The sequence below is a fragment of the Trachurus japonicus genome, chromosome 9 (genome assembly GCF_045865225.1).
Source record: "Trachurus japonicus isolate A0001 chromosome 9, Traja_1.0".
NCBI classification, from domain to species: domain Eukaryota; kingdom Metazoa; phylum Chordata; class Actinopteri; order Carangiformes; family Carangidae; genus Trachurus; species Trachurus japonicus.
The window spans coordinates 12351091-12364528 of record NC_140915.1 but is presented as its reverse complement, the minus strand read 5'-3'; the positions used below and the strand labels follow the sequence as shown (position 1 = coordinate 12364528).

At 42.4% G+C, this 13438-nt stretch overlaps 2 protein-coding genes across 2 annotated transcripts; both read right to left on the bottom strand.

Moving 5' to 3' along the window:
- Positions 1-15: 15 nt before the first annotated feature.
- Positions 16-3864, bottom strand: LOC146981027 (UDP-glucuronosyltransferase 2C1-like). Its single transcript, XM_085785955.1, has 6 exons — positions 3121-3864; positions 2395-2543; positions 2132-2263; positions 1565-1652; positions 847-1066; positions 16-697 (listed from the first exon to the last, which is right to left on the bottom strand). Exons 1-6 carry the CDS (start codon positions 3842-3844, stop codon positions 418-420), a joined length of 1593 nt encoding a protein of 530 aa, XP_085642081.1. The 5' UTR covers positions 3845-3864; the 3' UTR covers positions 16-417.
- Positions 3865-9400: 5536 nt separating this feature from the next.
- Positions 9401-9796, bottom strand: tal2 (T-cell acute lymphocytic leukemia 2). Its single transcript, XM_085785957.1, has one exon. It carries the CDS (start codon positions 9755-9757, stop codon positions 9419-9421), a length of 339 nt encoding a protein of 112 aa, XP_085642083.1. The 5' UTR covers positions 9758-9796; the 3' UTR covers positions 9401-9418.
- Between the last annotated feature and the right edge of the window lie 3642 nt (positions 9797-13438).

Sequence of the window (13438 nt, the reverse complement as noted above, 5' to 3'; positions counted from 1 at the left end):
GTTTTCTTTTGTCCCCCCGCCCAAACTTAACACCAGCCAATGAATATCCAGCGTTTAATGTCAAATTGGCCTCAGGTTGCAGTTATGCAAATTTATATGCACCTGTGAACAATTGCACTAATTACGGCCCTCACAGGTGTGAGCACATAAGAGAAATGTTTTCCTGTACTGACATATTTATGGAAGGTTAGGAGAGTGCTTGCGTGTTTATGAGTTTATGGTAACAAAACAAGTCAAAGAACAAAGTCCTTCCTCCTTTTACTGTACAGATGAACATTAAATTGAAGAGGACACTGCTATTTATATGACTTGGTTATATAAAGAATGGTTGAGGTTACTGATCCCTGGCCACAACTTGAAGTCCAGGACTGGTTACATAATAAGTTCACTTGACCAGTTGTATTTCAGTTCAGTGTGTTACTCAGCCTTTGGCTTTGTCTTTCTCCTACAGCACCTCCGAAAGCAGAAACGGCAGGTCTTGACGAACAGCACTGTGACGAGTAGAACAACAATGAGAAGGAAGCCCATGACGTCCAGCAAGTGATACTGGTACCAGGTGAGCTCATGAGACTGGACTCTCAGGTGCTTGGCCCCTTTGTGTCTCATGGTGAACTCGATCCAGAATATGGCCTCATCCAGAGGACTCATGGGTCGGTCACGTTGAATGCTCGACAGCCGCATGGCGCTCTCCTTGTACCTGTGAATGTGGATGCACTTAACTGTTTGATTCGTTCATCCATATATTTTTTTTGCAACAAAAAAGGCATAATGGCAAGAAAACAATCGGTCAAAACATTTCTACTGCGCTTTACCAGAGTAAGTGCAGATTGGTGAGAGAGAACTTACGATTTTTCATTAATAACGGTGTTGATTGCGTCTCTAAGGCTCTCGGTCGTCATGAAGTTTAAGTCTGAGATAACTGCAGCACCCTTAGCCTGCATGTGGACCATGTTGTCTGGCTGGTCAGCGAACATTGGGATGCCCACCATGGGAACACCGTGGTAGATGGCCTCATAAATCCCGTTTGTGCCGCCGTGGGTGATGAAAGCTTTGGTCTTGGGATGACCTGAAGAAACACATGAGTTTTTTCAAGGTGTTGAAGCACTTCTGTATGCGACCTCAAAAAGGGCCCTCAGGGACAAAGATTAGTTGTTGGGTCACATTGTAAAGGGGCAGTTTTATTAGTAATTGAGAATCTTGGGAAAAGTCCAGGAAGCAACAATCATCAGCTGCAAGGATTTAGGATGCACTGCCCTTTATTGCACTTTGCGGGTCAAAGGCATAAGCTTTGTCATTCAGCTTAGGAAATCTGAGCAAGTTTAAGTGCTGGACAAGTGACAATGTATACTCAAAACAATCAGTCTGGTTTTCGAGAGCACTGTTGATGGACACTGCTGTTCCACAATGCAAAGCAAAATGTAAAGGAAATACTCACAACTTGAAAAAATATGACGAAAACAGCCACAGACATAGCCTGACAAGCCAGACTGAGCAAATATATTTGCTGCCGCTAGGGTGCGTCTAGATTTCTAGGCTACCACAGACACATTTTTTGAGAACTTACCCAGCAGGTCGTTCTGAGGAATCCAGTCATATACTCTGGTGTTTGCACCTAGAGTCTGTGGTTTCTCTCCACGATATCTCCAGAGCACCTGTAAACAACAGCAAACACACTGTAAGATTAACACAGAACTCTCTTATGCCATAATATATAGTATAGCACAACACTTGATAATGACTGAACCATAATTGTGTTCACTAAATACTTTTGGAGAATAAAACGTAACATAATAAGAGGAGTTTTAAAAATAGTCCCTGTATGCAACTATTTTGTGCCAGCATTACATGAAACAAATATTAAGATGACTAATTGAATACTGTCAGGGGTTTTCTTCTTTTTTGTAAAGTCATTGGCTGCTTGAAACAAAGAAGAAAATCTTGAAACCTGTGGGCATGCTGTGAAAAACGGTTGGCAGGAATGGAGAGTACAAACTATTTGCAGTTGCAGTTACTGAGATTATAGGTGTAAAACTACTGATAAGAGCTGGGAGAGATTGCTCTCATAGCCATAAAAACTCTTTTCAGGGTTCATTCAAGTTGATTTCACTTGGATCTTAATGCCCTCTGTGACCTTTTGTGGAATCTGAGCGAGAGCCGAAGCGATCATGTTTCCTTTCTCTGTGGTGATGTTGCCGATGAAGGATCCCAGTGTGAAGACCACAATGCCAGCGTCCCCTGAACTCTGAACAAATTCCTCCATATCCTGCAAGAAGTGAAGCACACTTCCATCATCCCAATGCAAACCAACCAACCACCAACCATCTCACAGTCTGTCTCGGAGTAATGAATGTTGTGGATTTGATGTGCCTGTAAGCTCCGTGGAGACATCAATACCTCTGGTAGAGGTTTAGCAGGTCTGCAGTGGATCCCACCAACGTATTTGAAGTTGGGGAGGAAAGGGCGAGGGAACTCAAAATCCCAGTAGGTCCGTATCAACCAGAAGTCTGCCTTAGCCATGATCTCGCAGGCACTGGTGGGCGTCCCTGTCACAATACAAGAGAGTAATGAATGACAGCCACTAATCATTGCTCAAATGGGATGGATCATTTTTACATGTTAAATTTTAGAGTTTGACTGATAAAGGATTTTTAAAGACCAATAAAGTCTTTAAAATCAGTTTGGACCAGGAAAAGGCCGATATCCCATGGAAAAAGCACATTATGAGTGCGTGAGTGATGCAATGTTAAACGCAGTAACCACAGTAACGCCTTTTGTCCCCAGACAATGACAATGTGACAAAGCAATACAAAGCCCTATAAACAGCTTTCTGTATCCCTTAGGCAATATAGGAGGCTGTTTTTGTATTCAGTTTAGCAGGCAAGCGTAAATGTTGAGCTCTGTTTAGATATAAAACTCGGGTACACTTTGGCTTTCTGTATGGATCAATAAGATGATGTAGCCAGGCTAAAGGACCGATGCAGGGTGGGAAACCAATGGCCACTATCGAAACCAAAACTTATGACACTAACGATAGTTTTCAAAAGGTCCTATCAACACAGTCATTGGATCATCCAAAAGCAATTAAACCCACGAAGTGGATCTTGTGGCTGAGCTGCTCACCTTTGATTTCAGAGTAATATTTATCCATTCCTGACCAGTAGACGATGTTCACTGTGGTGTCCTGCAGCAGGTAGTAGAGAAAGCTCCATACCCTCTCGTAGAAGTCCATCTTGTCCGTAAGTTTACTCATAGCACCAGGGACAAAGGAGGGTGGAGAAGGTAGTTGCCCACAGTGCCTCTCCCAGTTATTGGCTAAGGAGAAGCGCAGAGAGAAGACCAGAGGGATGTCCAGCATATCAGCTACTAAGTCACTGCCAGGTAGGATGGGGTCAGCGAGGACAAGGTCGTACTTTCCCTCCTTCAGCTTCGCCATCAAGGTTTCTGATTTTACCACGCCGTCCAAGAACGTCAAGGTAAACTGCAGGTCTTTCTTCATTATCTCCATGTATTTGATGTAAATCTGCACGTAGTTCATTTGATCAATCTCATACATTGAGAAGTGAAGATACTCCTCATTAAACTCCTCCATTTCCTTCATTGAGACGGCAACGTTGAAGGGCTCGTAGCGAAACTTGGCAGCCTCGCTGGTGTTCATGAACATGGATGCGCTCGGGACCAGGACCGTCACCTCGTGTCCTCTGTCGACCAGCGTCTCCAGCACAAGCTTCATGTTAATCCAGTGGCTGCCTTCAGTGTACCACACTAAAATCTTTCCTCCATTTGCACTCCATGTGGCACAAAGAGTCAGCAGCACAAATACAGAGAAACCTCGCCTCAGCTCCATGGTGGCCGGCCCCGTCTGTCAGGAAGAAAGGCTGCAGTGGGCTGATCCTTTTTAAACAAAGGGTCATCCCGTAGAAGTAATTATTAACTCAACAACTGAACTCTGGCTTGTTGTTCCTCTTTATACAGCATGAAATATCAGATAGCAGATGTACCACAACTGAATGGTTAGAGGTGAAAGGTAATGGTGGTAAAGTGAATTAGTATTAAAAAGAACAATCTCTAACCTGTGCTAGAAAGCTTCAGAGTGAAAAACGGATTTCAGATGCCTAGATTTGAGTTGTCAGCTGTGGCGAGATGAAGTAAAATAACACAGGAGGATGACTTCATCTCAATGGGCCTGGACAAAATTGCATAATCTGAGGAAGTTGTGAGAGCATGTGGGTGGTTGTAGAAGAATTCCCCTGCACGCCCCTGAAGATTCAGTGAGTGAGGCCAAACACGTTGCCTGTTGTTTTTCAGTGAAATCTAAACTGCTATGGATGGAATAACGTGAAATTTGGCACAGAGGTCCAGAGGCCCTAAACTCTAGGGCCTAAAGGATGAAGCCAAATTACTTGGTAATTCTTTATTCCTCTGGTTAGCACTGTCACCAGGTGGAAAACTTTCACTTATCTAGTGAAATATCTCAACATCGAGGCCTAATGACTCACCCTGACTCTTTGTCTACGGTCATCTTGACCCTGACATTTGTAGTTTTTGAGTTTATAAATGCTACAAATGTGCAACCAGCCAAATGCACTTTGAACAAGGTGAACATGGCCAAATTTTGAGTTTATAAATGCTACAAATGTGCAACCAGCCAAATGCACTTTGAACAAGGTGAACATGGCCAAACATCATCATTCTAACAGTCATTGTGGACATGTTAGCATTCTGATATTAGCTGCAGTACGATCAGTCTGATTTTTAAAAAATATATAATTCAAAGTTTTTTTAAAAATTATATTTTCATTATTGCAAGCAAACAGACAGGTAGGCGACTCATCAAATAACAACATACATCCAGATATGAAGGGCAGTCCATTATTCAAGGCAAAGTGTAAATGCAATATACTCCAAGTCATATCAAGAATATCTTTACATGGTCTGGCTGTTCTCTCTTGACATATGTCTACCAAAACTGTCCCATTGTTCGTTCGCCACGTCGTTTTGACTGTTCAGTCTCCCCAACATTTTCTCACATGCAACAGTTTCCATCAGATCAGTCTGCTTCTTGACAGTTTCTTGTCACATTGATTGGATATATTTCCCCAACATCTTTCCCAAAGCCTTATATCTGACGTTAGCAATCATTCAACATTGTCATTGGTAGACTGTGCAAAGAAGTTTTCTTTTCACGCTATGTCTACTTCAGTCTGTAAAGGAGTAATCCTCTTATTTAAATGTTATTGTCTCCCCTCTATGTATGACAGTCACCCTTTCATCTCGCCTTTGAGTTTGGCATGTGGAACAAAAATAACCAGTGGATTTCCAGTTGGATAACACATCGGTTTTACTAGTTTTAATCAAGCATAACCCAACCTTATGTGCAACCACAGAGATGCAGCACGGGTATAGACTCTGAGTCTTCTTTTAAAGATGTATGTGACTACACAGTGGTTTGTTTGGTGTGATTATTTGCGAGGCGGTGCGGTTGTCGACTATGCCTTTTAGCAATCAGTGGCATTGAGGCTCTGTTCTTGTGAAATGTCACCTCCGACTGTTTGGGGCGTCTTAAATCTTAACTGTGGGCACTTTGGCCCCCTCATTAACATTGTAGATTCCTATTGACGCTGGATTCAGGAGCGTCTGGAAAAACAATAAGCATTTGAATATTGAATTCAATGCCCTGTTGAGGGAGTCGGTGGCCATTCAGACTCAGTAAGTGTGCAGTGTTTCGTCCCCAGACCTCCCCTGGTGATACAGAGGACGTGCGAGAGAAGCTGATGATCGGTGTTTTTGCGGCTGTTGCATACAGAAATCGTGCCCAACAGCGCATTTTGCCCTTGTATGTATTTAATTTTCTCGGGAATCCAACCATCTTCCCTTCTCTCTCTCACATTCCTGCTGCCTCCTCTCTTCCCCTCTTTCTTCCTCTCCGTCTTTCCACCACAGGGTAAGGGTTACAGCGTATTGCTTTTTGAAGTAGATATTTGCATAATCAGATTAGGATGCGTGATTGTCAGTGGGCTCCCCCATCAGAGGGTGCTCCAGAGGAGAGAGGGTGCTGTCCAGCCAGACAATGGACGACTCTCCCCTCCCCTCCCTCCCACTCCTCCAATCGGCCCTGCACCTGCATCCCACCCACCACCAACCCACGGACGAGTGCAGGTCAGCTGCGGCGGCAGTCCACGCTTGGACTCGCAGCCGTGGCGGCGACGGCAAGGGTGAGAAAGAGTGAGAAGGAAAGGCAAAGAGGGAGGAGGAGGAGGAGGAGGAGGAGGAGGAGGGGGGTTCGAGTGCATGACGGGAGTGGGAGGGCAGGGGTTGAGCTGAGATATTTAAACATGCAGAGTGTGAATTGGCTTTAAGGGGATAAAGAGCTCAGGGCCTATCGGTTGGCACCCAACTCCAGAAATTCTTTTTCATGGGCGCCTCAGCCGGAGAGCGAGGGGCTGCCTGCACTGATCTGGCCCATTGTGATAACGGATTCAGACAGTGTGTTAGACGCTGATAAGGAAATGTGCTCTCAATAGACGATTACCCACATACTTGGGAGAGAATAGTCAATCAGGCAAATATACTTGGTGGAGGGAATGAGAAGCGTACAGATTTGTTATTATTTTCCATGCAGGGTTTCATAATCCTGCGGGAAAGTTGAGACCGGAGTAAACGCTCGCTCTGTACGTAACTGTGATTGGGCGATTTCTCTAAATAAGGTGTATCAGCAAAATGCATTTCACTGCCTGACAGCATGTATGCAGGAGCTGTCACATGTCTTCCTATCCAGTTGCAAATGATTGAATAATTTAGCATTTAGAGAGTCTGCATTACACTGAAACATTCCACACATAAAGAGGTAAACAGTTTTTATATATATATAAATATCATGTCCCAGGCAATTCAACCGTTTAATAACCACGGTAGTTTTATTTAGAATTATTCTGATTTCCCATGAAATCGCTCAATTCTCCATGAAATTGCACAAGAGGTAAATACCTCCCAAATTCATGCTGCAGGAGAGGGCGACTGCTGCATTACAGTACTCATCACTCTCCCAGTACAACATGATTTTAGTGTTTTTTCTTTTTTTTTTTTTTTTGCAGCATTACAATGAGTCACCTGTCAGTTCCCACAGGCCTCCAGTGAGTGTGTCCAGCTGCCCCCTCCTCCGTTTACACACCATTAGCCAGAGTTTAACGGCTGGGAGGTGAAAGCACCCGAACCTTAGCTCAGTGTTTACTCTTCAGCTCAGTTTTAGCTTTTTTTTGCCTGAAAAAGGGGGAACACATTTCCTACACACACACACACACACACAATAGACGATCAGACGTGTAAATGTCTCTGACCTCGATCTAAACGGCTGCCAAACAAGGAGACGTGCGCAAACAGAACTGCAGGAACTGGAGCCAGAGCTGAAACAAATAGTTTATTTATCAGTTTGTTGACTCTACAGAGAATTAAGAAGCAACTATTTTTGGTAATTAATTGATCAGGTCATTTATTAATCACAAATATTTGCTGCTTTTCTCTGTTTTTTATATTGTGAATTGTGTTTTAGACCATTAGACCACCTTATCCAACAATACAAGTAATTTGAAGATGTCCCTTTGAAATCTGGGATGTTACAATTGGCATTTTTAGTATTCTCTTACATATTTATTGATATAGATTATTTGAAAATATATTAAATTGCAGCTGCATTCTGATATTGCCATAGTTTGTTAGTATTTCACATATAAAAGTAATACCTCTATATTTCTAATGGATTATAGTGTTTACCTGAATGACAGTGTTGTGTTATTTGTGTTCAGAGCTGTCAGACGCCATGTGCAGCAACAAAACGACACTTTACGTCAAAAAGCTCCATCTGCACGTTGGTCAACTGGTCAGTGTTTGACTCCAGAGTAGCCTCTGACCCCGGGGGGTCACAAGTTAAGCTGTCACTCTCAGCGCTCTTTTCTCAGGCCAGTGGTCAGTGGACACAGAGCGAAGGTCAGCGCTGTGTCCACATGGTCATCACACAACTTTAGAGCAAATGTCTCTGGGCTTATTGAGCACGAACAAAGGGGATCTCTGCTCTTTCAGATCGGTGTGAAATAATTTCACCAGAGTCTGACGCTGTGTCCCCAGTGTTTACTACACACTGGTTGTTTACTGTATGTATTACATTCAAATATATACTTAACACATGGTTTTTGCTGTAAGTGAACAAAAAATCAACATCCTAAGATAAGCTTTTCTAAAACACAGATGATTAAAACTTAAATAGACATTAATAATATGTTTTTTTTTGTTGTTGCTTGAGCTGCTGATTGACATTTTGCATTTCCTCTTTTTGCTTTGTGCTAGTGTCTTATCAACAGCACACTCAAAAATGTAATGTTTAATTTTCATACTGACTTTTCCAGTTTGCAGTCTATGCACTAGTACCTGCCAACGTTGAGTGGAGTATGAGTGATGATGATAGTTTGAGTGACCTCTTTCACTTAAATTTTTTATTAACAAATCATTTATTAAATAAATAGTTGAAATAAATAACATACTGTATATTCACAAGCAAACCAAAATAACTTACAAAAGAGGTATCAGAAGATAATTAGCACACTCTTCACAGTAGACAATCAATGCATAATCTTTGGCCATATGACATGCGTATTTTACAAAAAAGAAAAAAAAAATCAAATGAAAACACATGAATGAGAAGATTCTGTATGTGGTGGTGATGTGAATGATTGATCCAATCCAAAGTATCAACCAATCAACAGATACTGAACATTGTGGTAGAAAAACAGGAAGTCTTCTTTAGAAGTCGCGTAACCTTGATAAATGAAAACAAAGGTCAGATTTAGTCTTCTCGAGAAAAAAAACAGCATGTCGATGTTAAAAAAAAAAAAAAAAAGGAAAAGGAAAAAGTGCCCTTGGCTATTTTGAGACGATTGCAGTCTGGAGAATTGGCTGAGCCATTATCTATTCAAATGCCTCGCTGTGAATCTATTGCTCGAAATGAGAAAATTCCTTAATCCCCTCCATTTTCCTCATTGGCAAAACATCCTCTTATTGCAAAACTAAATTAGTTCCAGGCGGGTCGGCAACAAGGAATATTAACATGAAGACATGAAGGGAATATTGTACATCCAGGTTTTTTTTTTGTTTTTTTTTCACACATCCATGCAGAATACAAATTAATTTTCACCTGCGAATCATTATTTTTAACACCGATCAGCAAGGAGGCGGCCACAGTTTGGAGTCCACAGACAATCACACTATATTGCATCTTCTGCACTGGGACATGAGCCACAAATGCAGAGACAAAGGGGGAAAAAAAGTCTTCAGAGAGAGGATCAGATCAGTTTTTTTTTAAGACCCAGGAAAAAAAAAAGTGTCATGGAGTCCGCTCAAGAGTTCCTCTTTGTGTTTCTGTTTGTTTCTACTACCAGGCCTCGGCGCTGTCGCAGCTGGATCCCGGTGACGGAGCCTCGGTGTCGCTGGTCAGGGCCCAGGTGTGTGGCGGCGACTGCAGCCGCTCCATGTTGCCTCTGAGGAAGCTGAGCAGGGCGGTGGGGGAGTGGCTGGCCGGCTGACCGCTCTGGCTCTCCAGCAGCTGCACCAGGAAGTTGATGTAGCGCATGGCCAGACGCAGGATCTCGTTCTTGCTCAGCTTCTTCTCCGGCGGGTGGGTCGGGATGAGCTTGCGGAGCTCGGCGAAGGCGGTGTTGACGTTGTGCTGGCGCCAGCGCTCCCTCGTGTTGGTGAACACCTTCCTGGTCATGGTGCTGGATGGATGGAGTGTGTGTGAGCTGCAGAGAAGAGTCAGGTGACACAAGATTCATCAACATCTGTCCAGATCAAATCAAATACACTCACACATCTGAAGCAACATGAAGCTTGTCAATAAGATTTTGTTCCATATTTGAGCTTTGGATGCAACAAGATATTTAAAGACATCACCTTGAGCTTTTATTATTTTGTACACAAATCATTTAATTGGGAAAATTAACTGTATATGAATCAATAATGAAAGCAATAGGAAGTTGCAGATATTATAGGCACAACTATTACAGTTGCGGAAGTGTTGTGGCTCACACCAAGCCTTTACTTAATTTGGCACATTAATACTAGACTTTACATCAAGTGGAAGATCAAACATTTATATATATTTTATTTTTTGTTATAAATGCCTTTATTTTCTCTGAAAATGTCATAAAACGAATCTTAATATTTGACTTGTGCATTCATAAATCAATATATACCCTTTAACTGTAAGGATTATAATGTGCAGATCTGATACATATAACAGCTATATGAGCTGGAGAGTAGGGTCTATATTTAGTATGTTAACAAATACTGTGCAGGGAAAAACCACTGAGTGTTTATATTCTGCACCTAGAAGGATAGGAGTTGAAGTGTGAGCAATTTTAAAAGACTTTCTGATTAAATTAAAGCCCATTTACAACCACAACAACAAAAAACAAGATGAGTGCCTTGGTATTTTCTCTTTTTTTCTAACAACAAAAAAACAGTTGAAGTCATATGATCTTTTAATTACTGCAAAGTGTGTTGCAAAAGCACTGCTATATAAATAATTCACACGACACAACACCACATCCTCCTGTTAATACCTACTACTCGTTCTCATTAATTATTTAGTCGACCAAAGTGGGAACACATGGTCTCAAGAGGAGGAGGAGGAGAAATAAATAAATAAAAAAACAGGTTCATTGCACCAGAGCGTTTCTCACCTGTGTGTTTGTAGAAATGTGCAGAGATCTCAGCAGCAGCAGCAGCAGCAGGTCCAGGAGGCGTGAGGAGAAGAGTCCACTCAGTTGTGTCTTCTCATGCTCACTGAGAGATCCTTATGAGCAGAAGAAGACAGATAGACAGAGAGAGAGAGAGAGAGAGAGAGAGATGGAGAGAGGAAGAGGGAGGGATGAGAGTAAGAGAGAGAGGGGGGGAAGGAAGACTGCTGCATGCTCGCATCCCACATTTTATAGCAGGGTGAACCCTATTGTGTGACGTGTGCTGTGGAGGAGGAGGTTGGTGTTAACTGGGGAATGATTGTTAAAACACACACCCCCACCCTCCTCCTCCTCCTCCTCTTCTTCCTCCTCCTCCTCCTCCTCCTGCTGTCCATCATTTCTAAAAACCACTGATGCCACTGTTCATAAATCATCGTCACTTTAAATCACTTTCATAGGTGTTTCTGAGGGGAGTCGGGCTCTCCCTTTTTTTTTTTTTTTTTTTGTCACGATTCATCATGAACGGCCTTTTAAGTGACTATTTGCGCTGCTTTTATGATTCATTGCTGGTTTTAATCCTTGAAGGTTATAAAAGCGCTAAAAAGGTGACAAATAAATTCCCATTGAAGTGAAACTGAGACGTTCATCTCTCTGATCCTTCTTCTTACTGCTCTGGACACTTGTTCCTTTCTGTTTCTCTCTGACATTAGGCATGGACAAACCCACCGTCCCGTCCCCTCCGCCGTGGATATCGCTGCCGCTGCTCCGCTATTGAATTCAGCCTGATTGGGCCACAAAAGGTAAAAATACCATATCCAGATTGACAGTCGAACAATATGGGTTTTGTTATGACTATGGTAATCTTGTTGAGCCATTCCAAGGGGCCACACATAAATTACAGAGGAAACAGGGGAGAGCGCAACGTCCCGACTCACCTCTCTCCAAACCACTCCTCGCTCCTCACCCCCTCCCACTTTCAACCTCCGCACAGATAAAAAAAACAAGTCTAGTTTAACCAATTGTCACTGTTCCTTTTACACCCTTCAAGTGTTGTTTCAAAGATGCAGCCTTCCATAAAAGTCTGTGTGTGTGGAGTAGGAATTTACATAATCCGATTAGGGGCCGGGATTAAGCCCTGGGCCTGGAGAACAGGGCCCGATGGGGGCCGTTTTCTGAATCGGCCATTCATGGGCTCTGCTGCACGTCCAAGAGGCTGCACCTGCAGGCCAGGCGCCGCCGCCGCCGCCGCTGCTGCTCCATCCAGCCTCCACTGCAGGTCTGCACTAGACACTGCTCAGAGCTGGAGCGGCTCGCGCAGCGTAATGACTCCCAGCAGGAGGCCGAGGAAGGAGGGAGTCACACCTGACCTGTTGTAATTCATCAGGCAGGTTGGAGCTGGAAGTGAAATGAGGAGGAAAAGCTGCTGTGAAACAACAGCTGGGATAAATTAAATCGAACTACGAGCAGCGTTTCGACGACATAGATGACTCATGTCTCTGAAAACCAGGCTCCAAAATCAGGGAGGCAGGACGTCACTGCAAAGTGTTTTCTCAGTAAAAACCTTGAGGAGATTTTTTTTTTAGGATTTTGGCAAAAACACAAATATGAATTGATTAGATTGTGGTGGTCAAAGGTCATTGACCTCATAAAACTCAGTGTTAGAAGAAATCAGATGTTAATTATGACAAATATACAAAATGATTCTTAAATTCCTATAAACTCTTTAACATGGATGTTACTATGTGACTCTACTACGAATTCATGTCAGAGCTCTGGCTCTAAGGCAGCTCAGCGTAATTAGTTGACTTATTGTTTCTGCTAAAACACAAAGTAACGCTTTAAAAACAGCTCGTCTCAGTCTCCAGTGTGTATGTAGGGAGGACTGGACATTGTGTTTCTGCTCATTGGGCCGATGTTGATGGGTAAACGTTTGTAGGGTTACAACCATTAATCAGGATTCAGTGAAAATGTAGTATTTGTCACATGACACAAATACACAAATACAGTGCCATGTTCCTTGTAACTCAACTCCAGTTAAATACACTATATAATAATGTTTTTTTATATATCAATTGTAATGGGAATATGAGTTTAATGTATTTGTTAACAACTGGGCTCCCACAATAAAAGAGTATCATATATACTGTATGTATGTATGTATATATTATAGATTAGACGAAGAGACGAAAAGGAGAAGTTGGTGGCAAATCCCAAACCTTACACATTTAAATATTCTCCATTATCTACTCTATTTATTTTCATGGTATACTGACCTGACCTGCTGTTTTCTTGCTGACCTCTGACCTGCTTATGTTGTTTTTCTTTGCTTTTATTTTATTGTCTCATTTTTCTTTTCATTAGTAATCTGCTGCTGCTGCAAGGTGAGAAACAATGTTTTTGGGGGGATGGGGGGAGTGGTGGACTATTAAGAGGCTTAAATGAATGTATCTGATTTAGTAATGTCTTAATTGGTAGGTAATTGAATAGTGTTTTTACTGATCTCTTCAGTGTTTAAACTCAGTTTATTGTGTCGAGGACAATCCCAGTTAATTAACTGTATCAATAACAGTAAAAAGGGCAGCTTTAGCCAGCATGGCTAATATCCTTCCTGTAGTCCCCGGCCAGATGACATAGGCACCCTAAAAAACAACAACAAAACAAACAATATATTACAGCACATTGATTAAAAAGAGAGAGTTAGGACAGCTAAGAGA

Coding starts and splice junctions, on each gene's coding strand:
- tal2 (XM_085785957.1), bottom strand. CDS start 9,757: ATGACCAGGAAGGTGTTCACCAACACGAGGGAGCGCTGGCGCCAGCAC.
- LOC146981027 (XM_085785955.1), bottom strand. CDS start 3,844: ATGGAGCTGAGGCGAGGTTTCTCTGTATTTGTGCTGCTGACTCTTTGT. Junction 2,544..3,120: donor ATATTACTCTGAAATCAAAG/GTGAGCAGCTCA, acceptor GTATTGTGACAG/GGACGCCCACCAGTGCCTGC. Junction 1,067..1,564: donor TCCTCAGAACGACCTGCTGG/GTAAGTTCTCAA, acceptor GTGTTTCTTCAG/GTCATCCCAAGACCAAAGCT.